Genomic DNA, 21,978 nt, shown 5'->3' with positions numbered 1-21,978 from the left:
CCATATAGAGAAGCAGATGTAAATCCTTCATTTGGGAAAGGGTTCAAAACGGACTGCAGGTTCTCTCCCCAGATTTGGTTATGTGATCATCAGTTTAAGCCCATAATCCCGTCTAATCGGGAATATTCCATGCGTGTGCCTCGGGAGTTTGCTGAAATGACACATTTCTATGCAGTTGGCAAAACATATTCGGCGTGTTTCAGATGTGTCGCTCTGTGTACGCACAGAAGGGTCGGCCATGGCTTTCAGCAGGAGAGTCTTCACTTTGAGCGCACAAAGATGCTCTGCTTGATTCCTCTGCTTCTGCTGCTGCCGCTTCCGAGCATAATGTCGGGCTTCAGGCAGTGTCCAAGCCCCTGCCTTTGCTACGAGTCCTCTGACCTGGTGGACTGCAGGTCTCAGGGCTTGGACCAGGTCCCCCCCGGTGTCTCCAGTGGCACTTGGCTGCTGGATCTCAGTGGGAACAGGGTGAGAGAGGTGCGCAGTGATTCGTTCGTGGGATTGTGGTCGTTGAAGTTCCTGCTGATGTCCAACAACAGCATACATGCTGTGCATCCACAGGTATGGGAAATCTTTTTTTTTTTAATTTTATTTAAAATGGGGTTGAGTCTACATGTGTTTCTAAATTACTGTTTTAATTTTTAGTTTTGCGTAAAAGTGAAACAGTATTCTTCCAGAAAATGAAACGGTCATTTTAGAGAGATTCCTTACTCTACAATTTGTCCAATTTATTGGACTAATTCGTAATTTGTCCAATTATGAATTAGAGAACATTTGTAGGAAATTCCGAACTTCTGCTTCTAATAGTCGTTTTCAAAATTATGTAAGTTACATGTTTTATTAATCCACCCTGAAATGATTTATATGTCACCCCGGTTGATGAATTGTCGATGACTGAATGCAAATTCAAGCTGGGGCTTTGTATGTACTTGTGTTGAATATTTGCCAAACAGTTATTGTTTTTGAAAGAGACATCCAAATACCTATATGTTGTTTTTTTTCTTTCACGTTGAATAAAACTGAGCTACACAGAAAAGTAACGACGTTCTTGTCTGTAGAGGATCTGTGCTAAAATATTTTTAGAATGGTCTGCTTTATTTATTTTGTCCAGCTTTCATTTTTATAAATAAGACAAGTATGCAACACATTAAAATGGTCATTTACCCCTTTTTTAATGGAAATGGAAGAAAGTTCTCCAAATAATTCCAAATTGTTTTCCAGACGGAATTATTATTTAAAATGTTCTGGAAATATTGAGCTTGATAACTACCCTGCTTTTCTTCACTTTTTCCATAGTTAATTGTTTCCATTCTAATCTGCAACATTTAACATATCTTATTAACTTAAAATATAATTGAATGATTAAATTATTCCAGTTATTTCAAAATTGTGAAACTCTATATTATGTTATTTAGATTCGCTAGACTTGGAGTGGATGGGATAATAAAAGTGTAAAAAACAAAACAAAAAAAAAATATGTTTCTCAGAAAATTTGACTATTGCATGGGATCAAAAAATATTATTCAAAGCTTCAAGTGTATTGAATAGTATGTCCCTCTACTGTACAGTAAATGCACTCAATTCTTGGCCAGGATTCCTTGTGCATAAATTACTCCATCAATGCAAAGTGGCATTTTTGTGATTGGTTTATAGGGTGTCACTATTGCCAACTTCAACTAACTTGTTCTTGTATAGTTACCATACAGAACATCACATTTTAAGATTCCAGTTGGTGTTAGCAACCCTGTTTCTTGTACAGTCTTTTCTACCACACTTCATCCTTCCACCCTTCCATCCTTCATTAAGGTTAGATACAGCATTTACCCACAATCGTTAGGCCAGGACATTACATTTCTGTTTAAAAACTGTTTACATTTTTGAATGTTATACCTATGATGGACTTGTACTCTGAATCTTTAAATGCTAAAGAAACAAAAGAAGAAAATGTACTTGCCAGTTCAGAGTGACCCTTTCTCACTGGCTGTCTGTGTTTCAGTCTCTTTCATCCCTACAGTTTCTGGAGAGGCTGGACCTGAGCTTCAACCGACTGCGCTGGCTGCCTCAGGACTTCACTCTCCATCTGACCTCCCTCCAGGTGCTGCGGCTGGACCACAACCTGATGCAGCATGTCGACTCCTCCTCCCTGAGAAACTGTGACAACCTGAGGAAGCTGGACCTGAGCTACAACCGCATCCGAACGATAGACACCAGGGCTTTCCACAGCCTCTCTCGACTGCGCCTCCTGCACTTGGAGGGAAACAGGCTGAACATGCTCAAAGACGGGCTGCTGAGCCGCCAGCAGAGCCTGGAGGTTCTCCTGCTCGGCCACAACAACATCTCCGCGATCGAGGCCGAAGCTCTGGCCCCTCTCCGCGGTCTGACCCTGCTGGGCCTCCGCGGAAATCAGCTGCAGCACATCAAGTTCAAGACCTTCCTGAAGCTGCAGACCATCAGCACCCACCTGCAGATGTCCCTCAACCCCTGGACCTGCGACTGCGACCTGCAGCGCGTCTTTGGTAAGATCCAGTACGTGCGACACCTGCATGTAGAGGACTACAAGGCCATCCTCTGCCACGCCCCTCCTCAGCAGGCTGGGAGCCCCCTCGCGTCCATGGACAGCCAGCTGTGCATGGCGGAGACAGCGTCGGTGCTGGTCATCACCATCACCGTGATGCTGGCAGTGATCGGTGCGCTGGTCAAAGCTGAGCGCAACCGCAAGAACAAACAAGCTGCGAGTGATGCAGAGTCTTCAGACAAGTGACTGGTTAAAGGATGGAGCTCTGACACACACAGACGGCCAACTGCTGGACGCTACATGAAACAGCCACTGGAGAAAGACCAAGTGGGTGTTTTTTTTCATTTAGTTAGTGGAAAACAATCCAAAATGTTGTCATTATATTCTGTCGGTTGATTAGTTTTACAAGAAGGCTTTCCACAATGTATAAATTGCTTGCAAAAATATTGAAACTTCAATATTTTTCATATTGAATCATGTCATCAGCATAAATGTAAACATATTCCACTGGGTTTTTTTTATTGGCTAGACTAATCCAATGTTGTGTTTTATTGTGGAATAGAAGGAAATCAATAGTTTTCTATTTTTTAATGAATAAAAATCAAAAAGGTTTGCTCTGATACCTCTCTAAAATAGTCCAATGCAACCACTTATTTCCAGAAGTCACCCAAGTAGTGAAAAATTTTCATCTTGTGTTTAATGCAGTTTTGGATTAAATCCAGCTGATGCCATACCATAAATCTGCAGCAGTCTCTTTGGTTTTTGTTGCTGCACATCTAGAATATTGCATAATTACAACACAAAAATAGAGATTGTTGCAGGTCTAAAGTATGGTGTCAAATACTTGCTCTGCTTTGGGTATGTAGGATAAGCAAACTTATCAAGCAGTCCCAGATATATGTAGAGAGGGAATTTGTCAGGTGTCATTTATTCTAACATAAACCATAAAAAGTGCAAAATACAAGAAATTACGAAAGTCTAACAACTGAAATTGGGTTAATTTTCAGCTTGACTAACTCCCTGACATCAGGAGGTCAAATACAGAGAAACTAGACATTTTTCTCTATTTATTGAAAGCATCAGTACCAAGAAATCCCAGTTTCCTGCCTTTTTTTTCATCAACCAGTAGAATTGTTTTCTTGATGCATAATTTGGGAGAAACTTTTTCCATCCTTCAGTTTCTATTGGACTCAAAGCCAACACCTTTTATTAAAAAAATCTACAAAATTATGTCCTCTTTTATGCCTTATAATCTTTAAAAGAAAAAGAAAAATCTCAACTGACAGATCAAAGAACATCTGGTGCATTTTTGTAACAAATGCTTGTATGTTTTGGTTGGTTATCACTACATATAAATGATGTGCACAATATTTTTCAGTTGATATTCTTGTGTTCTTTAAATTTATTGAAAAACCATTTTTGTACATCTTTAAAGCAACATACCATTATAGAACAGTTTTCATTTACTGGAAGAATTTAAAACATGAATTGTGATATTCAGGATTTCGCAGGGGAGTATTATGCAAATGCATAATACTCACTCATGTTGTAAAGTTTCAGAGCATAACAAAATGTAAACAAGAAACCAAATAAATAAAACCATTTGCAATTTAAAAAGTAAAAAAGGAAACGTGTTTTTCTTATAGAAGGAAAGCTGCCATCTGGTAGCTAATGATGAACCGTCTGAGCTCTCCCAAGCCGAGTGCTTTAAATCCTGAGGCGGGCAGCGGCTTCCGGCACAATCCAGCCACAACAATCTCATTTTGCACAGACACCCCCGTTTGCAAAAACTGTCTTTAAAAGCCAGAGACGTCTACCCGTCAGTGGCCAAGATGAGCACAGCGCCGAAAATCCCAACATTGTGGCCGATCAGCTTCATCTGGTTCCAGAACTCCACCTTGCGGTTGTTGTGCCAGTATCCGAAGTTTCCGTCGATGAGCAGGATGACCAGAGGAAGGATGGTGGCCAGGATTTGAGCGGCCATCCGGATGTAGTACCCAGTGAGGAAGGCCAGAGCTAGAACGCCAAACAGCACTTCTATGAGCATCAGAGTGAGCTCTCCCCCTGCGATGTGGTTCAGGTAGGCCTGTCTGTCCTCGTCACTGTGCCGCAGCGAGTACACCTAGTGGAGAAAACGTGAAAATGCAGGTAAGGTAACAAAAATAAATGAAGAAAAAAGCCATGGAGCATATTCTTCTTCCAAACAGAGCCTCACCATGCAGATGAGATAGATACCCAGAAAGACCTGCCCAGTGGACTGCAGCGATCTGCTGCGAGCCTTCTGCCTGTAGACTTCCCCCGCTCCACTGGCCAGGACCAGGAAGCCCCCGATGACGGCTAGCGCCCTGGAGTACATCCGGACCTGCAGGACGACAAGGATCGGTGTTGTATATAGAAATGTTCCTACACGTTCTGCAAGAAAATATTTAACAGTTTTCAAAACTCAGAGTATGCAGTCAATTTTTGAGCTCAAGATTAAATATAGAACCTGCATGATGGGATCGTTAGACTGATGAAAGGTTAGAAGTATGGACAAAAGGATAAATGGACATACTGATGGATAGATTGTCTGCTTAATCAATGGTTGAACAGAAGTATCAATGACCAGATGCATGCATGGATGAATCGAAAAGATGAATGAGCAAATTAAATGACCAAAATAAAAAGCGCTTTGATTTAAACTACTTCTTTTACAAATTCAAAATATGATCAAAACAGAAAGTGTAACTCAGTACAAATATATGTATATCATTTTTATGCTGATATTCAGCTCTACTGTTCTTTTAAATCATTTGAAGCTGTATGTTTCATGTATTCTGTTTTCATAATTGCTTTAATGGTTTAATCTTGTCTTTTTTATGCTTGTTTTCAATGTAAAGGATGTTGACTCAACACTGTAAATCAAGGAGCTTCACTCACCTTTAGCCAGTCCCCATAATGCACCTGCTCTCCGATGTAGGATGCGTAAGTGCTGATGGCCAGCTGCATGGCGGCACCCAGAGCAAACCATCTCCTCTTCACTCCAAATGACATGAAACTAGCGCAGAGGACGGCTGCTCCCATGTCAATATACAGGTATGGTACATGGATGTCCGGTTTTCTGGAGAGAAAAGAGAATCAGAAGACTTAATGTCTAAGTTATGCTGTTTATTAGGTTGCTTTATGACTTACTATTTCTTACATTATTATATAATGTGACTGCATATAACTGTATCTTTTACTTTTTAAAAGGCTACCCAGGGTTGGAACTGCAAATTAGCTTTCAAGTTACTAGAGAGTTACTTACAAGTTACTAGAGAATTGTTTTTTTCTGAATGTAGGCTTTGCGTGCTTTATGCCTTGTTCCTAATTAATGAAATTCTGTTTTTTGGTTTTTTAAAAGATTTTATTGGCTCTAGTGGCCTTTATTTGATAGTTAACTGACAGGAAAGTGGGTAATGAGAAAAGGAAAAAGACAAGCGGCAAAGGTCGCCAGGCTGGGAGTCGAACCTGCGACAGCCGCGTCGAGGACCAAGTTCTCCATATGTGGGTTGTGCTTAACCCCTGCGCCACCACAGCACACCCAATTAATGAAATTCTGAATAATACCAATTATTCTAATAATGCTTTGGAAGTAGAGCAGCATTTACTCATTAAAATTCCCCCTTTACTTGTAGTTATGAAATATACTAATGATAATAACTTTCTGACAGACTTAATTTGGAGTTTTCATTATCTACACAACATATATATGGTTTTCACTGTATGTAAGGACTCTATATAATAAAGGAAGCTATTTTATTTTAAATAAATTAGATTTTTTTCAATTATACTCTAATTTATTAAGACTACTAAGCTATAATGGAACTGTACTGATCATTGATAAGCTGACACCTGATAATCTAATGTAATTTACTCAAGTAATTTTTTAATGTAATTTAAAAGAGTGTAAGAGTATAAAGTTAAAACTCTGCTTAGTACTAACATGGCCTCCATTATTGACTTCTTATAGCATATAATTACAGGAGAAGTTGGAGGGGTGTGGATGTGTGGGGGTTTCAGGAACCCAACCACAGAGAAATGAAAGCGCAGTCAGCTGGGGTGGAAAGTTGTCCAAAGATATGTTGGGCTAAAAATTAAAGATTATCAAGTTAAATATAAACTGCTGTTTGAACTTAAAGGAACATGTAAAGTCAACTTTTCAATTGTGCAAATAAAATACAGCTCATTAAATACTCGGTGTGCCACAAACAACGGAAAAGAGACATAAAGTCGTGTCCTGAATGTTTTTCGCTCTTCTAATATTTATCAACCTGGCTTAGCGCCAGGTATTACTGAACAGTCATAAAGTTGCCTTGAACTGCCGTTAGCGCTCTCAGCTAAGGTTAGCTGGAAGCTCTGCGTCAAACTGCACGCTACTTTTACCTCTTTGAGTCCGCTCTTTCAGCGAACAGCATCAGCATACTGAAGCAGTTCCAGAATCCGAACCGGGTCAGAATAAACGCCCCAAGTTGGCCGAGAAACCTTAACATCTGCTTCCTACTTGGACCTGCCATAGCTCCAGCTCATGTATCCCATCCGCCAGTCAGCCTACCAGATACTTGAGCTTCCGACCAATAAACACTTTTTGCATGTCAAATTAAAAGAATGTGGCTGTCCCACGTTGCTGCCAGTGAGCCAGCTGCCATTCAAAGGGATACAGGAAAGCTTTTATTTTGAAGAAGTGGTCAAGTATCCAGGTAAAGCGTTCTGATTGGCTAAGACTGTCTACATGTTGAAATGTACATTGTAAAAAGAGATCTTGTCCGCCATCTAGAGGACAAGTTTAATTATTACATTTTTGACAACAGGTTAGTTATAGTCACTGACATCTGATACTTAGTAAATGAATTGAAAAAAATAATCTTGTTTAATAAATAAATCAATAAATGGATAACTATAAAGACTTTATAATTCATTCAAAAGATTCATTGTATCAGATAAATAAATTAGCAAACATGAATAAATCCAAGAATCAGTAAATTCAGGCAAATCATGTTATCTGATAAATAAATAAATAAATAAATAATACATATCTCCATGTATATATAGACATTGTGACACAAATGTTCAATATAATCATATATATGTATATTTGCTTAATAATTACATAAATACAATAACAAAGAAAAGTTTATTTTTGCAAGTTGCTGTTTCCCTTTATCCAAAGAAGAAAGACAGCCCTCTAGGTGCACAGTGACGGCCCACATTCATAAGAAGCATCTCCAACCCGATAATCCATGTGACGTGTGTGGGGTTAATCCTGAGTACTAACCCAGATCCTGAAAATGGCTTAGTGTGAGTTCTGCGGAAGGCTGAGCTGCTGATCACTGGCTTGTCATGTATCCCACATCAAATGTCATAAGGAGGTGATGACAAGAGAGTACTGTAAATAAAAAAAAGAACAACAATAAAACCCATTTCATGTTTATATAGAGGACTTATGATTTTCTGAAGATGTGCATAAAACAGAAGGTGGTAAATGTGCAAAGTAATCAATATTTTTATCTGTTAAATCAAATCCTCACTTAATACAATCATTTTTTAAAAATAGAACCTAAAAGCAACTTCAAAACACTAAGAGACCATAGATCCTTCCTTCCTTCCTTCCTTCCTTCCTTCCTTCCTTCCTTCCTTCCTTCCTTCCTTCCTTCCTTCCTTCCTTCCTTCCTGCCTTCCTTCCTTCCTTCCTTCCTTCCTTCCTTCCTTCCTTCCTTCCTTCCTTCTTTCCTTCAATCCATCCATCCATCCATCCATCCATCCATCCATCCATCCATATATGGATGTATGCATGTATTCATGCATCCATCCATCCATTGTATACAGGAGGATTAGATACTCTTTATAACCATCTTTTACTACAATTACACCTGCAACTTTTTCTGAGTCTACCTCTATCAAGTTTGGAGATTCCGAGAACAAAATTTTAGCTAATTCTACTTTGCAAAAGAAATGAGCATCCATTTCTTGGTATATTTGTAATTTTTCATTCTTTATTGTTAGATGGTAGATTGAAAAGCACTCTGCTAGGTATTTCTGTCTGACAATTTAAGTGCAGATGATGCTGTGAATTCACTTTTTAAATGTCATATTCTCGCTTTCTGCGTGTAGCTGGTGAGTGTGCTCTTCCTGTTTCGGGAGTTAAGTTCCTTGATTGTTTAATCTCATCACTGGGGATTGGTGACATCAGGTCCTCCAATCTGGTGGCGACCTCAAACGAAAGCCGGTGACGGGGATCAGCTGTAAATGAGGAGCAGTGGGAGAGCACAGTTCAGTTAGTGGAGAGAGGCAGCCAGACGGCAGGAAGGCGCACAGCTCTTAGGAGCCAAAACATTTCTCTGAGTGTTGGGGATCCCGCCATTCGACAGGTAAACACTCAAGAAACATTCCTTTTGTTGCTTTTTTGATTTAGAAACTGAAAGATGAAAGGTTATATGGATGAATCTACAGATATCACAAAAGAAAGCATTTAGGGAGTCGCTATTATCCTTGAAACCTTTTGAAGCCAGGATTTTGTTTTCTCTCTGCAGCCAGGATGGCTCGGGATATGTCGGATAAGGAAATCTTGAAAATGGAACTGGAGCAATTGAAAAAGGAAGTGAGCACACCAAGAACAGCAGTAAGTATCTAATTCTAACAACCTTGCTCTCGTATAGCTGCTAAAGCTCGCTCTGTCAATCCTAAAAACACCAAACAATTTATTATTATATTGTTTTTGGCAACATGTTGACAGAGTGTGTCATGTATCCTCCTCAACAGGTGAGTGCAAATTGTGCTGACACAATTGCTTACGTTGAAGGACTCTTGCCGAACGATCCGCTGATTAAGGGAGTTCCAGATGACAAGAACCCTTACAAGGGAGACAAAGGAGGCTGCTCTATAACATAACACACAATCATCCAAGGAAGAATTTCTTTCTGTCAGAGTTGGTTTCTTTGTAGTGTTTATTTTTTTTCTGATTTAAATGTACAAATGAAAGAAACAGAAGGTGTGTATCAGTGTTTCTATCAGCACTGTAGTTGTCAGCGTGACAGTGGGTTAATTTGTAAATAAATAAAAATAGATTTAAATATCTTCTGTCTGCTTTTATCATTGATGCTCAGGTTTTTTTTTATTTTTTTTTTTTACCTATTTAGTTTATACAAAGCAGCAGTGAAAACATGTTTATTGGTCAGTGTTTCCTGACCCATGTTACTGTGCATAGCAATGCAAAACCTCCAGAGCCTCCAATTGAATTTAATCTTAATAGGATTTTCTGTGGTTCAGCATGGCTGGTCAAGCCAGCCTGTTTACGCAGAGTGGCTTCCTGTTTCAAAGTCTTTAAGCTTTTTTCACTCTTCATTAGCTTCCAATCTGCTCGCTTCATCCAATTAGTTTCAGCCTGAGCCCAATAAACTGAATTTCTCTTTCCTTTGTAACAAAAGAAATAATTTGTCTGTCTTTTAAGGACCATAACTAGAAGGATGATCAAAACTCAATGCATACAGGATCACACAGGTTTAGCTTAAATAGTTAGTTAAATTAAATGAAAGTTTGTAACTTTATTCAGCATAATGCACTACTAAGTGTTTTATGAATAGAATGCAATGAATTATAGAATAGAATATTTACTTTAATAATCTTAAATACATACAATATTATAACATCAACATCATGACAGACGATAATTTGTGTCCTAAACCTTTATGAAATAAACTGAAACAGTAAGTTGAGTAAGACAGGTGGTGTTTAAAATATTGCAAATATTACAATAAAAAATAAAAACTTGGATAAAATAAAACAATTATTATCAGAAATGTCAATCTGTAGATGTGTAAAGTAAGCAACGACATTGCCCCAAAAAACCTGCAGCTGTGATTTGAACAAAATTGGTTCTATAAAATACAAACCTAGTAGGACTGAATACAAAACCTCATCACAGTCCTCAAACTATTTATTTTCTGTGTTTCTGAAAATGATCCATTTCTTTGTTTTGTGCATTCAATTAAAATCTAAGTTGTGACAAAATGTAGAAAAATTTGAATACTTTTGTCTCTACAGTGAATTAACACTCTTACAAGTATGAAAGGATTACTTATGAATTGTGGTTTCTCAGTTTTCATAGGAGACATTTTCATTGCCAAGTCATTCAGGGTAAAGTCTATGTGGGACATTACCTGGATTCTGAAACCCACTAACTTAATCAGCTGCACTGTTGTAATGACATGTATAAAGTCTACAAATATCTGTAGAGGCAAATTATCTTAATTGCCTTATCAGATAAAAACAATTTCACAAGGATTTATCTAATCAATTCTGATTTCCTCCATGCTCTTTGAATTGTCCAGATATTCTTTGAAAATTAAGCTAACCAACAAATAAACTGGAAAACATTAGCTTTAGTTCTTTTACTGGTAAATGTGAATGTAAACATATGTTTGTTTTAAAAAAAGCAAACACATGAGTTGCTGCCCATTTTGGAGAACGTGGGCAACACAAGTTGAAATGTTTGCATGTGATCCATCAAATACTTTATCAAAATGTGAGCAAGCCCAAGGACAATCTAATGAAAAACATTCAGAAAAATAGAGTAAACATTATTTTATATTGTTGTCTGCACAGTTATTACTGAAGATCTATATATGCTTTGTAATCATAAAAAAGTGGGTCTTTCTTTGCTTTATCTTTACTGCTCTTTGTAACGCAGATAGTGTTTCATATCAGTCCCCAGACCTTTGGCTCTGGACTGCAGCATAATAAAAAGGAGACTTCTGAACGATTTGTTGTGCAGAACAGCTGAGGACACTGTCAGCGTATCTCATTTTATCCAAAAATGTGGCTGCTCATTCTTTTAGTATGGTTGGTTATATGGGCCGGTGGCACCTACTGGTACCTATTTGGGAAGCCCAGTCCGTTCTCCCTGGAGTCTGTGAGACCCCCGGCACCCCGTGAGTTTGACCAGAAGAAGAGAGACAAAGTCATCAAACAAGGTAACGTTAAGGCAGATCCTGAATATGTCAGCATATTTCTCAGTAAATTTATTGTTAATAGTCCTACTGATGTAAAGTAAATTGTTATTTTATAAACCATGAGGGGGGCTGGTACCCATTTACAGTGGTCATAAACCACTGTCCATGCTATGTCCACGGACAGGTCACCAGTTCATCCCAGGGGCACACAGTACAAAAAGTGCACATACTATGTAGGAACTTAGAGAGACAGTCATGATTTTTAATTGTATGAAGAAGCCAAAGTGAATGGGAAGAACATGTAAACTCCATGCAAGCCCTTTTGCTACAAGGGAACAGTTCTGCTCATTGCACCACTATGTATCCGTTTACTGAATAACTTTGTTATTACAGCTTCAAGAGATCTCCTGTTTTGAAAAAACAAGTCTTGTAAACTGTTCAGAAGTGATTTTAACTTTGTTTTACCAAACAAGCTGCCTTCAAACCAATCAGGAGCCTCAAATAGGAAGTCTGACCTTGATTTCTTTAAACAAATTTTCAGCTAGGTTCTAGCTCCATGATTTTCTTCCTCTGAAACCAACTGCAAACCCTAAAGTACTTTTAATCTGACAAACAAGTCTTGATATTTTTATTTACTGAATATGACTTCTTCAGAAGTGTGACTATATCTATGGTGCTTAATTTATTCCCAATTGAAACATATATTATTTTCAGCCAATACTTTCTGAGTTTTATTTTTTCCTTTTATTTCTCCCGAAACTGTTCTACTTATGCTACGACCACTATGGGTTTGACCAAATGTAAGTGTATAAACACTTTCTTAGCATACCATATATTAGACTGGAGATCACATCTAAATTAGCAGACGTGTGACTGCATATTTATGGGTGTTTTATCTAAATCAGGTCGGAAATTGGAAATTTTGATAACAGGCCAATATGCTGCCATTGTCACATCTTCAGTATTTATGACCTGAAAGACAACCTTTAGACTGTGCTCTGAAAAACTATTATGTAGCACATACCGATGTGTCAATCTCAACACTTTTGTAAGTCTATAGAGTGGAACAAAACCTGATAACTAAAGGCATTCCTGTGTGTTGCTGTCCAGGTTTCAGTGTCGACAAAGTGCCCCAGAACCTGGATGTGATCGTGATCGGAAGTGGCATTGGTGGACTGTCAGCCGCAGCCACACTTGCTAAAGCAGGAAAGAAGGTTCTGGTCCTGGAACAGCATGACCAGGCTGGAGGCTGCTGCCACACGTACATAGAGAAGGGCTTTGAGTTTGATGTTGGTAAGGAATCTTTCCACATAATTTCAAAGGTATGATTGTGGTTGTCGATTAAAGGAAAGCCAGGTCACTATGCTCTCCAACTGTGTCATAAAAAGAAGAATTAAACATATACAAAATGTCTCAAAAGCCACCTATACAGTTAATGTGTTTTATTGGAGTCTTGGTAAAATGCACTAAGGTTCCAGGTGACAGGACAAAACCAAATACAGAATTGTGAAACTAAACAAAAAACAAAATCTGGTTTTCAAACCTTTTCAGCCCACAAAATTTTCAAAGTGCAAAACATTAGTATTCAATCCCAATTTGTCAATACTTTGAGGAATGTCTACTACAAGTGCTTTGCATATCTAGAAACTGATGTTTAAAATTAGCTGAGGACCTCATCTGTCACTCTTTGTCTTCAGGTCTTCATTACATCGGTCAAGTCCATGAAAACAGTTTGCTTCGAATTGCCTTTGACCAGATCACTGAGGGCCAGGTGGAGTTTCAGAAGCTGCAGCCACATGTCGACACTGTCCAAATCGGCAGTGGTGTTGAGAGGCGGGAGTACAAGATTTTCACTGGAAAACATGAAATGAAAGCCCGCCTGACTGAGCAATTTCCAAACGAGACAGAGGCAATCGAGAAATTCTTCAAAATCATGAAGGTATTGATTATAGTAAACACTTAGTGTATGGTTCATTTTTAAGAGTTTAATGAATGTCGTCCATGTTGCAACAGCTCTCAGCTAAGAAGACCCACTACCTGGCAAGCATGAAGCTGATTCCTCAGTGGGTCTCTTTGTTCCTGCTGAAGTCAGGCATCGCAGATCTCATCTCTCCAGTCTTCCGTCTATCTGGCACACCAGCGACTGACTTTATAAACACCCTGACCAAAAACAAAGACCTCCAAGTCATCTTTTCTTACTTTTTCTATGGTGTGTCTCAAAGTTAGCATTTCAAGTTTATCAAAAGGGAGCATCAATAATTAGTTCCTGAAATTTACTTCCTAGAGTGCTATTCACGTCCCATTTAGGTGTGCCTCCAAAGGAATCCAGCATTCTGATCAACGCTCTCCTCATGCATCATTACAAACGAGGCGCTTACTACCCAAAAGGTGGAGCCAGTGAGATCGCCTTCCACATCATCAGAACTATTCAGAAATATGGAGGGAGCTGTCTGATCAGAGCTCCTGTCTCTCAGATCCTGGTTGATGAAAATGGAGCAGCCTATGGTGAGAAGTGAAACCAGATTGTTTTCATTCAGTGAAGGTCAAGACTTTATATTTGGTGTATGTGTATTAGGTGTGAAGGTGAAGAAAGGCCAGGACGAAGTTGAGGTCCACGCACCTGTAGTGGTTTCAAACTGTGGCGTCTTTACCACTTTCCAAAAACTCCTACCACCTGAGATTCAGGTCAAACATGGTCAGTATACCGAGGAACTGCTTCAACCCAAATTAAAGGTGGGCTACAAAAATGTCTTAAGTTGCTTATAAAGGTTCCACTTCATAGATATTCAGGAAAGACTGAGTATGATGAAACATGGGAGAGGATCATTTTTGATCTTTTCTGGCTTTGATGGAACTGCAGAGGACCTGGGTCTTGTCTCTACAAATTTCTGGCTCTTCAAAGACAACGACATGGATAAGTCGTGAGTAGAAGAAATTAAATAAGGCATAGAACTTGAAAGTATTTACCACAAGAGGGTGCTATTGCATAGAGAGAACCTAGAAAACTTCCTCACCTAGAGTGCCTTGTAAAACTCGTTATATACCCTTCACCCGTTAACTTTTTTTTCATTTTGTCACATACCACAAACTTTCATGTATTTTATTGGGATCTTCTGTGTGACAGACTAACACAAAGTAGTGCATAATTGCAAAGTGGAAGAAAAAGAGACGTGGCTCTCAAGGTCTACAACAGAGTCTGAAAAGTTTGGCCTGCATTTTTATGCAGCCCCCTTGAGTGAGCAAGTAAAATAAACATCAAAAATGTTATTATTGATTTTGTAGGATGGAGGACTTTTTTGCGTTGAGCAAAGAGGAAGCGCCTGATAACATCCCTATGATGTTCATCACAGTACCATCTGCAAAAGATCCTGAAGCCAATATACGTCATCCAGGTAAATAAAGTTGCTTCTTTCCTGATTTTGACACCAACAATGGTGACAGGAATCTTTTTCTGTTCTTAAATTTGACTCATAAATAACAAACATTTGCTGTCTATTATGCTTTCAGGAAAGTCTTGCATGACAATACTGACCATGGTCAAGTATGAATGGTTTGAAGAGTGGAAGGATACTACTGTGCGAAAAAGAGGTGATGACTACTACAACTACAAAATGAGATTCACAAAGAACCTCTTTGACTGGGCCTGCACTGTGTTTCCTAAAATCAAAGAGAAGGTAAAATCTGTCAAAATATGTATAAGTGGAAACATTTTCCTTTTGGGTAATTAAACGTTCAAGTAATTTGAAAAAACAGAATCATTTTGACATTATTTTGGAAAAACTGCTCTTCAGCTTGTTTTCCAAGATGTGGCAACTCCGCTGACCAACATGCACTACCTGGGAGCTCAGCGTGGAGCCATGTACTCTGCCGAGCACAACGTGGAGCGTTTCTATGCTGAGGCTGTAGCCAGGAACAGAAGCAGCACTCCTGTTAAAAACCTTTACATCTCAGGTGTGGAAAATGTCACAACCTCTTACTCTGAGTATTTGTCACAGACAGAGAAACCTCTTTTTAAATTGTAGCATACTGAAATAGATAGTGTGTATGGGGTTTTGCAGTGTACTGACTTCATCAGTGAATGGTTTGCTGTTATGTTGGGCTTTGTTACGCACAAGCAAAACAGAAAAATGACGCGTCTTTTCTTCTTGCTTTCAGGTCAAGATGTGTTCAGCTGTGGGATTGCTGGCGCTCTGCATGGCGGACTCCTCTGCGCCTCCACTGTGTTGAATCACATCGTCTACATCAACCTACTCATCCTCAAAAAGAAGCTGAAGAGAAAGAAAGCCAGAGAGCTGGCCCAGCTGGATAAGAAGAAACTGTAAGGAGAATGCTGCTCACTACCGCCCCTGCAGGATGATAATGAAAGTGAAAAAACTTGGTGCAGAAAGGCTTGCCAATAGGTTGATGTACAGTGTATGATTTCGAAGAGGCAAATGTGATTTCATATTTGTACTTGGTTTAATGTGATGAATTATTATTATTATTATTGATATGTAAACGCTCTCACTTTCTTAAGTGTGGAAATATTGATATGAAAAGATGGAGAATTGGATCAGCTAGACAGAAAATGTTATGAACTATCTGTTGTGATCTGGATCTTACCTGTAAACTATTATGATATCAAAGAGCTTGGACGTTGAATTATGTTTTATACCTGTTGGTATTATGCTTGTATTGTTTTCTGAACCTTAGGCTGGTTTTAATAGGGATGAAACTTTCTTTTAAAGTGATAGTTCAGATATTTTGAATAATATTTTGAATAATAATAATAATAAGTGATGACCATATATTGAAATATTTTTGCCTGCAGAAGATAACTGTTAGCATCATCACTTTGATTAAACAGAGAATTCCAAACAATTTTTGTCTCTTTTCCTGTCAACTTAAAACAACAACATTCTCAAAAATGCAACTCTACCAACCGAGAATCCACAGTTAGATTTGCATTAGACAATTGTTTACCTAGAATACTTACATTATTCTTTGAACAGTAACAGAATGTTAGTGTACTGAGAGCAACTAGAACCAGAGTAAAAAAAAAAAATCAATCAATGAACTATTGATAATTTAAGCCAATATGTTTTCAGTTTCTCCCATGACATTTATCTACATAACGCCTGTGTTCTTTCCAAATGTAACAAAGTTGTCAACAACTTTGATTAATTGAACTATTAATTCTCCTTTCTGACTAGAAAATCCTAAACCATAACATTGAGCCCTCGGCTTGGGATTTTAAGTTCAGTTGCAATAGGGTTATGCAGAAGGATGATGATCAGTAAAACAGCAACAAAGTTATGGACCAGTTCGGTTTGGACAGCTGTTTTCCTTTGATAAAATAAAAATAAAATAAAATTCTCATCTGAAAACTTCTTTCGATGAACACATTTTTTCGTTGCACATATCTTTCTTGTTACTTTTTTGTAAACACAGGGCCTTTGCTATGTATCTTGTACACATTAGTAGAAACAAAAATAGCATAACCACATTTTTAAAATAATTTAATCAGAAGCTCTCTGGCTAAAATTCAAAAGTCAAACTAAAATATTTGAAAGATTTTTATAATATTTCAGTCAAATTGGGTGAATAAATGTCTGATGCCATGCATGTCAGCAAATAATTGCATTAAATACTACCTAAGTGAGCCTTTATAAGATTTATCTAGTATTATAAATATCTGACACAGGTGAAGTGAGGTTTCACGGCTCCTTTGGGTTTAGTTCCCACCCTTGTTTTTCTGACCTGACTCGTACCCCCGGTGTTGTTTGGGCAACCGCTGAAATCAAACATGTGAAGTGAAACCTCAGATTTCCTGCACTAAGTGGACATTTCCTCAGCAAACGTTGGGCAGGTTGGCTGACAAATTGAGGTCCGTAGGGGATGACTGAGGGGACGGGAAGGAATGAATGGACCCTGTGTCCAGGCGAACGGTGGGATGCCGGTACCTCCAGCTCTATTGGCTTCCATCCCTCTGCTGTACAACCCAGGGAAAGCTAGCACTGACACTCAGACAGCACATACAGGGGAGCATATTTCTTTAAAGTTGTGTTAATATGAAGAGTACAAAATTATAAAATGGTCAAATTAAAAATTGTAGCAAAGTGAGAAGAAGGAGTTAATGTTGCTGACTTTGCAGAGCTGGAAATTTGGTAGCTCATAACATCTAATTACTCTGGTATGATAAAAGGGTATTACTTGAGAAATAAACATGAAAGGTTGCTCCTACTTTCTTCAGGGAGGAAGAAAGTAGGAGCAACCCTTAGTTTCAGTAAGAGTCTGAGAGTCAGACTGTCGACTGGTAGTCGGACTATTTACTCACCTGAAACTAAAATATCTGAACAGCTCTAGTATTTATGTAATTGCATGATTTCCACAGTGTAATACTAACTCTGATTACCCATGGTCGCCCAACGAATTAGCTCAAAACATTTTAAAGTAGCACTTTAGTTGATGCTAAATCCTACAGGCTGGTTTATCTTTCCATAAAGATAATAATCAAGAATTTGATTAACTTTTTATGACCAAGTCAAGGTTTTCTTTGCAGTTGTAGAATACTATATAAATAACAAAAGGTTTTTCTTTTCCTATTAACCTCCTGTTCAGCCAGAGGCTGGTGGTTCTCCCTGAAATAGTTAACAGACAGAGGCGGGGTACACCCAGGAAAGATTGCCAGTAGATCACAGGACTAACAGAGAGACACATGGCAGACAACCACACCTAACAGCAAACTGAAATCACTAATTAAAGGGATAAATCAGTGTTTTCAAGTTGAGGTTCGAGTAAAAACTGGCAGCACAGTCACCTTACTGCAGAAAGGTTTGTGGTTCAAATCCTGACATGGAGTTTGCGTGATATCTCTGTGCATGGGTGGGAACCTCTTCACCCGCAGTGAAAAACCATGACTGTTTAGTTAGCTGGTCTGTCTAGCTCGCCCTCAGTAATGAGTGTGTGAATGCATGGTTGTTTGGCCTGTTGTGTCTTGAGCTTTAATCTTTTTCATTAACAGTCTCATTTTTTCTCATTTCTTAATAGGTAGACTTCATAGTGGATGCTGTGATGGTGAGCTGGTCAGGTCCTGGTGAAGCAAAGTATCCCCAAACCATAACACTTCCTGCACTATTCTCCCAGTTGGTGTAAGTTTATTTTCCTGTAACGCTCCACTTGATTTATGACTAAAATCTGCTTTCTTCCGGTGACCAAATATTAAAATTTTAGACTCATATCTCTGAATATCATTATTTCAGAAGTCCTGAAATGTGTCTCTGGTAAACGTATTTTTCTTGGAGAGGAAAAATTTCCCCTTCCATGAGAATAAAACTAAAGCAGAATCTCTTTCTACAAAGGATGTACTTTCACACCAACAGTAGCGAGATCCTGCTGTAGGTCATCTGAAGATATTTTAAGGGTTTTCAATTTAAGAAAATTCAATTAGTATTTTGCCTTAAAAAACCTTAAAATGTTAGCAGTTGCCTTGCATATTTTTCTCTTGTAGACTTTTTTACACGCAGTAATTTGATACATTTTAAATTATTAGCTGTTCAAATCTTCTTTTCCGAAGTCCCCTGGTAGTATTTTTTGCTCCCACATTGATATCCAATCTTATTTAATCAGTTGACACCAAACTAAATTTCTCCAATTTTAACAGGGCGCACTTCCAAAAAACTAACCTATCTAATTAAATAATATGAGATTAACAATTTTAGTTGAGAATGAATGTAGCATTATCATAATTTATTTTGCACTAGAAGTAGCTTTTTAAACCGCACTTTACAGAAAATGTATAGTTTTTATTATTTATTTGTGTAGATTTCTCACTATAGTTCAGATTCAGTGTAAATATATGTGTCCAAATATGGCAGAAAAACACACAGGCTTTTATATTAATTTACTTCCACTCCAGGTAAACAGAAAGCAATAAAAATAATAACTAAATGTTTAAATATGAATGAGAAAAAAAGCTCTAGTGACATTTTGTTTTATAGAACATATTGGGACTTTTTAACCTGGGATCAATAATTTTGTTTCTTACTATGATTTCTAAGTTTTCCCCACTGAATGAAAGGACATACTGTACGTTCATCATTGGATTTTTCTAAAATATTCCTTGAGATTAGTTAGTAAAAGAATAATTCATTTTAACTTTTGCATAGAGCTTTTACCAAGGGCTAAAAAATATATTTCCTAAAATAGGTTTAATACTGATAGCTTAGCAGGTAGGTCTTGTATGCAGAAGTGAGACTGGATTTAGGTACTTCCTGACCAGCAGACGCACAGACGTCTGAATCCCCTCCCCTTTTTTTCCTCCCACATTTAGACACACCCTTACATTAAGGGAGGCCCAGAGGGTTCAAATTCAACAAAAGCCGTTTTCCCTTTCAACCATAACTCTGTCATTTCTTCTCCATTTTGCACTTTTTAGGCAAAAGAAATGCTAGCTGAAGATTTAACTGTGCACCATTAAAACGTACTGTTTCTTTTTTCTATTTGCAGGGTAGAAACCCATGAAAAGTGTAACAGAAGAGTCTTCTTTTTTTTTTGTCTTGGCGCTTTGGTCAGTTTTTCTTCTTTTCCAGATGCTGGAGCTCCTCCCTGCTGGCCTGCTGCAGCCTCCCACAGCTTGAAGCCAGCCAGCAGCCACAGCTGCCTCCAATCTGGAGAGACGGAAAAATTCAGATGCCCAAGATGAGAGGAGGGCTGAGTCTGAAGATAGTTTTAAGGATTGGAGTGTGTTTCAAGGCATGAGCAGTTGACAAAAGGCAATACCTGCCTCTTACGTTTATGATCTTTCAGTACTTCTTGATGTGTGCTAAATTTATGGAAATCTGCTTTAATTTGGTGCATTTTTATAGCATGATCAAAAAATAAAAAAACAAACAAGATTTATTTGTGAATTTTCTTTTGACTAAAACAAATACAACAGTTTTGTTGCTTTGCACAGGTCACACGACACTTCTACACTTTATGTAAAAAAGAGTAGGACCAGCTTTTCAGTGAGCCAAATGGAAAAGCTAAGGAGAATGTCAGCTTTCTCCAAACACTTGATTCTTTTTTATCTGCCTGAAAAGTTTCTCCATGGTCAAATGCAGGGTCAGTCAAAATGTTTTTGCACTGATAGTCCAGTCTGGCAAATTTAAATGCTGCTGTGAAGATGTCAAAAAGTCCAGATTTTCAGTTTCTTCTGCAAGTTTATTTTCTGACTGGTAAGTATTCTGGTCTTTTAAATAGTAAATTCAGTTCTTTTTTTAAACATTACTTTCCCTCTTGTAAGTTAAAGCAACATGTCCTTATGCGTATCCTTGTCACTAGTTTGTAATACCTTCTGTGCCACAAAAGGTGTCACAGGTGCTATTCTAACTGTATCATATGAGGCCATGATAACTCAGAAACTACAATACTGACTGTTTCATTTCAAAATAAGATTCTAAATCAGCCATCAAGCTTTCATATTCAGGGCTCGGAACAATAGCTTGGACTGGAGAAGCAGTTTCTGGGACAGAATTTACTTTAACTAGAAATATCGTGTTTCCAAAAGAGATTGTTAGAGAACTGCAGCAAAGAGTGACACATTGGGATCACCAAAATCTTCACCCCAATAAATAAATACTGCCCAGTGACGATCTGGTAGTGAATATGTAATGACACACAAAATAATGAACTTCTTTCCTACCACAAATAAGCCATTACTAAATGTTTACTAAGCACTTCTGGGACCATATGCTGCAGACAGATGAGACTAAATGAATCTGTGGTACTTCATACCCAGTGTTTGGTATGGCATAGGATCAGAGATTTCAGTGTTCCTGGGAGCCTTGTTACAGTGCATAGCATCATGACCATTTAGAAATACCAGGACCTTTTAAATACAAGTCTGGTGACATTGACCTGAAAGATGAAAATGGGTCATTACAGGATTCTATGATTCTTAATACATAGAAAAATAATCCTTCAAGGCCCATCACAGTCTCCATACTTAAATATGTTCCATCAGAGGCCTTTCTCTATTCAACTAACATCTTATGCCAATAACATGAAAGACATTAACTACTTACAGCTAATGATTTTACAACTATCTACAACTTTACAGAAACCCACTTTAAAAAGATCCATCCGTCTATCCATTATCCATACCCTCCTGTCCTTGAAGGGTCACGTTTATATATAAACTATTATTTGAAAATGAGCAGAATCATACCGACTCTGAGGCAAACAGAAACCTAAACTAATAAACAAAACAAAACAAACAAAATCACAAAGTCATACTATGTTAAGTCACTTTAGCTTACTCTGCAGATTCACACTAAGGACAAGATGGTCTGGTTTGAGAGCTGATTGTGATGAAAGTCTGGTAATCAACCTGTGACAAAGTTTTTGAAAGAAAGAATTTCTCTTGGCTTTTTCACACCCATCTGTGTTCTGCTGGCGACGGCCCCTCCTGCTGCACACGATTCAGAAATATGGCTCACATTTCAACTTTTAGTCTTTTCTCCTCCGTGCCCTAAA

The 21,978-nt window shown here is 38.2% G+C and overlaps 4 protein-coding genes and 1 long non-coding RNA gene across 6 annotated transcripts; 4 read left to right on the top strand and 1 right to left on the bottom strand.

Moving 5' to 3' along the window:
- The first annotated feature begins 67 nt into the window (after positions 1–67).
- Positions 68–2,958, top strand: LOC111609941 (leucine-rich repeat-containing protein 17-like). Of its 2 annotated transcripts, none has more exons than XM_023341475.1 (2): positions 68–561; positions 2,096–2,958. In XM_023341475.1, exons 1-2 carry the CDS (start codon positions 130–132, stop codon positions 2,759–2,761), a joined length of 1,098 nt encoding a protein of 365 aa, XP_023197243.1. In that variant the 5' UTR covers positions 68–129; the 3' UTR covers positions 2,762–2,958. The 2 variants fall into 2 exon arrangements, with proteins under 2 accessions (XP_023197243.1, XP_023197242.1); XM_023341474.1 differs by having other exon boundaries at positions 1,997–2,958.
- Positions 2,959–3,897: 939 nt separating this feature from the next.
- Positions 3,898–7,092, bottom strand: tmem101 (transmembrane protein 101). The gene is made up of 4 exons (XM_005794705.3): positions 6,920–7,092; positions 5,435–5,615; positions 4,731–4,877; positions 3,898–4,637 (listed from the first exon to the last, which is right to left on the bottom strand). The coding sequence occupies exons 1-4, from the start codon at positions 7,048–7,050 to the stop codon at positions 4,329–4,331; spliced, it is 768 nt and encodes a 255-aa protein (XP_005794762.1). The 5' UTR covers positions 7,051–7,092; the 3' UTR covers positions 3,898–4,328.
- A 1,673-nt stretch (positions 7,093–8,765) lies between these two features.
- LOC102230695 (guanine nucleotide-binding protein G(I)/G(S)/G(O) subunit gamma-T2-like) lies at positions 8,766–9,607 on the top strand. The gene is made up of 3 exons (XM_005794704.2): positions 8,766–8,901; positions 9,064–9,152; positions 9,293–9,607. Exons 2-3 carry the CDS (start codon positions 9,069–9,071, stop codon positions 9,419–9,421), a joined length of 213 nt encoding a protein of 70 aa, XP_005794761.1. The 5' UTR covers positions 8,766–8,901; positions 9,064–9,068; the 3' UTR covers positions 9,422–9,607.
- Positions 9,608–11,281: 1,674 nt separating this feature from the next.
- On the top strand, positions 11,282–16,330 carry LOC102230433 (putative all-trans-retinol 13,14-reductase). Its single transcript, XM_005794703.2, has 11 exons — positions 11,282–11,502; positions 12,592–12,774; positions 13,179–13,420; positions 13,495–13,690; positions 13,789–13,986; positions 14,057–14,176; positions 14,264–14,402; positions 14,764–14,873; positions 14,989–15,155; positions 15,273–15,432; positions 15,637–16,330. Exons 1-11 carry the CDS (start codon positions 11,346–11,348, stop codon positions 15,801–15,803), a joined length of 1,839 nt encoding a protein of 612 aa, XP_005794760.1. The 5' UTR covers positions 11,282–11,345; the 3' UTR covers positions 15,804–16,330.
- A 1,871-nt stretch (positions 16,331–18,201) lies between these two features.
- LOC111609832 lies at positions 18,202–20,228 on the top strand. The gene is made up of 3 exons (XR_002753361.1): positions 18,202–18,294; positions 18,511–18,611; positions 20,052–20,228. It is a non-coding gene; the product is annotated as an uncharacterized LOC111609832 (long non-coding RNA).
- The last annotated feature ends 1,750 nt before the right edge of the window (positions 20,229–21,978 follow it).

Source organism: Xiphophorus maculatus, chromosome 10 (assembly GCF_002775205.1).
Source record: "Xiphophorus maculatus strain JP 163 A chromosome 10, X_maculatus-5.0-male, whole genome shotgun sequence".
In the NCBI taxonomy this organism is placed as follows: domain Eukaryota; kingdom Metazoa; phylum Chordata; class Actinopteri; order Cyprinodontiformes; family Poeciliidae; genus Xiphophorus; species Xiphophorus maculatus.
Note: the sequence above shows the minus strand (reverse complement) of the source record. Positions and strands in the feature narration are given on the sequence as shown.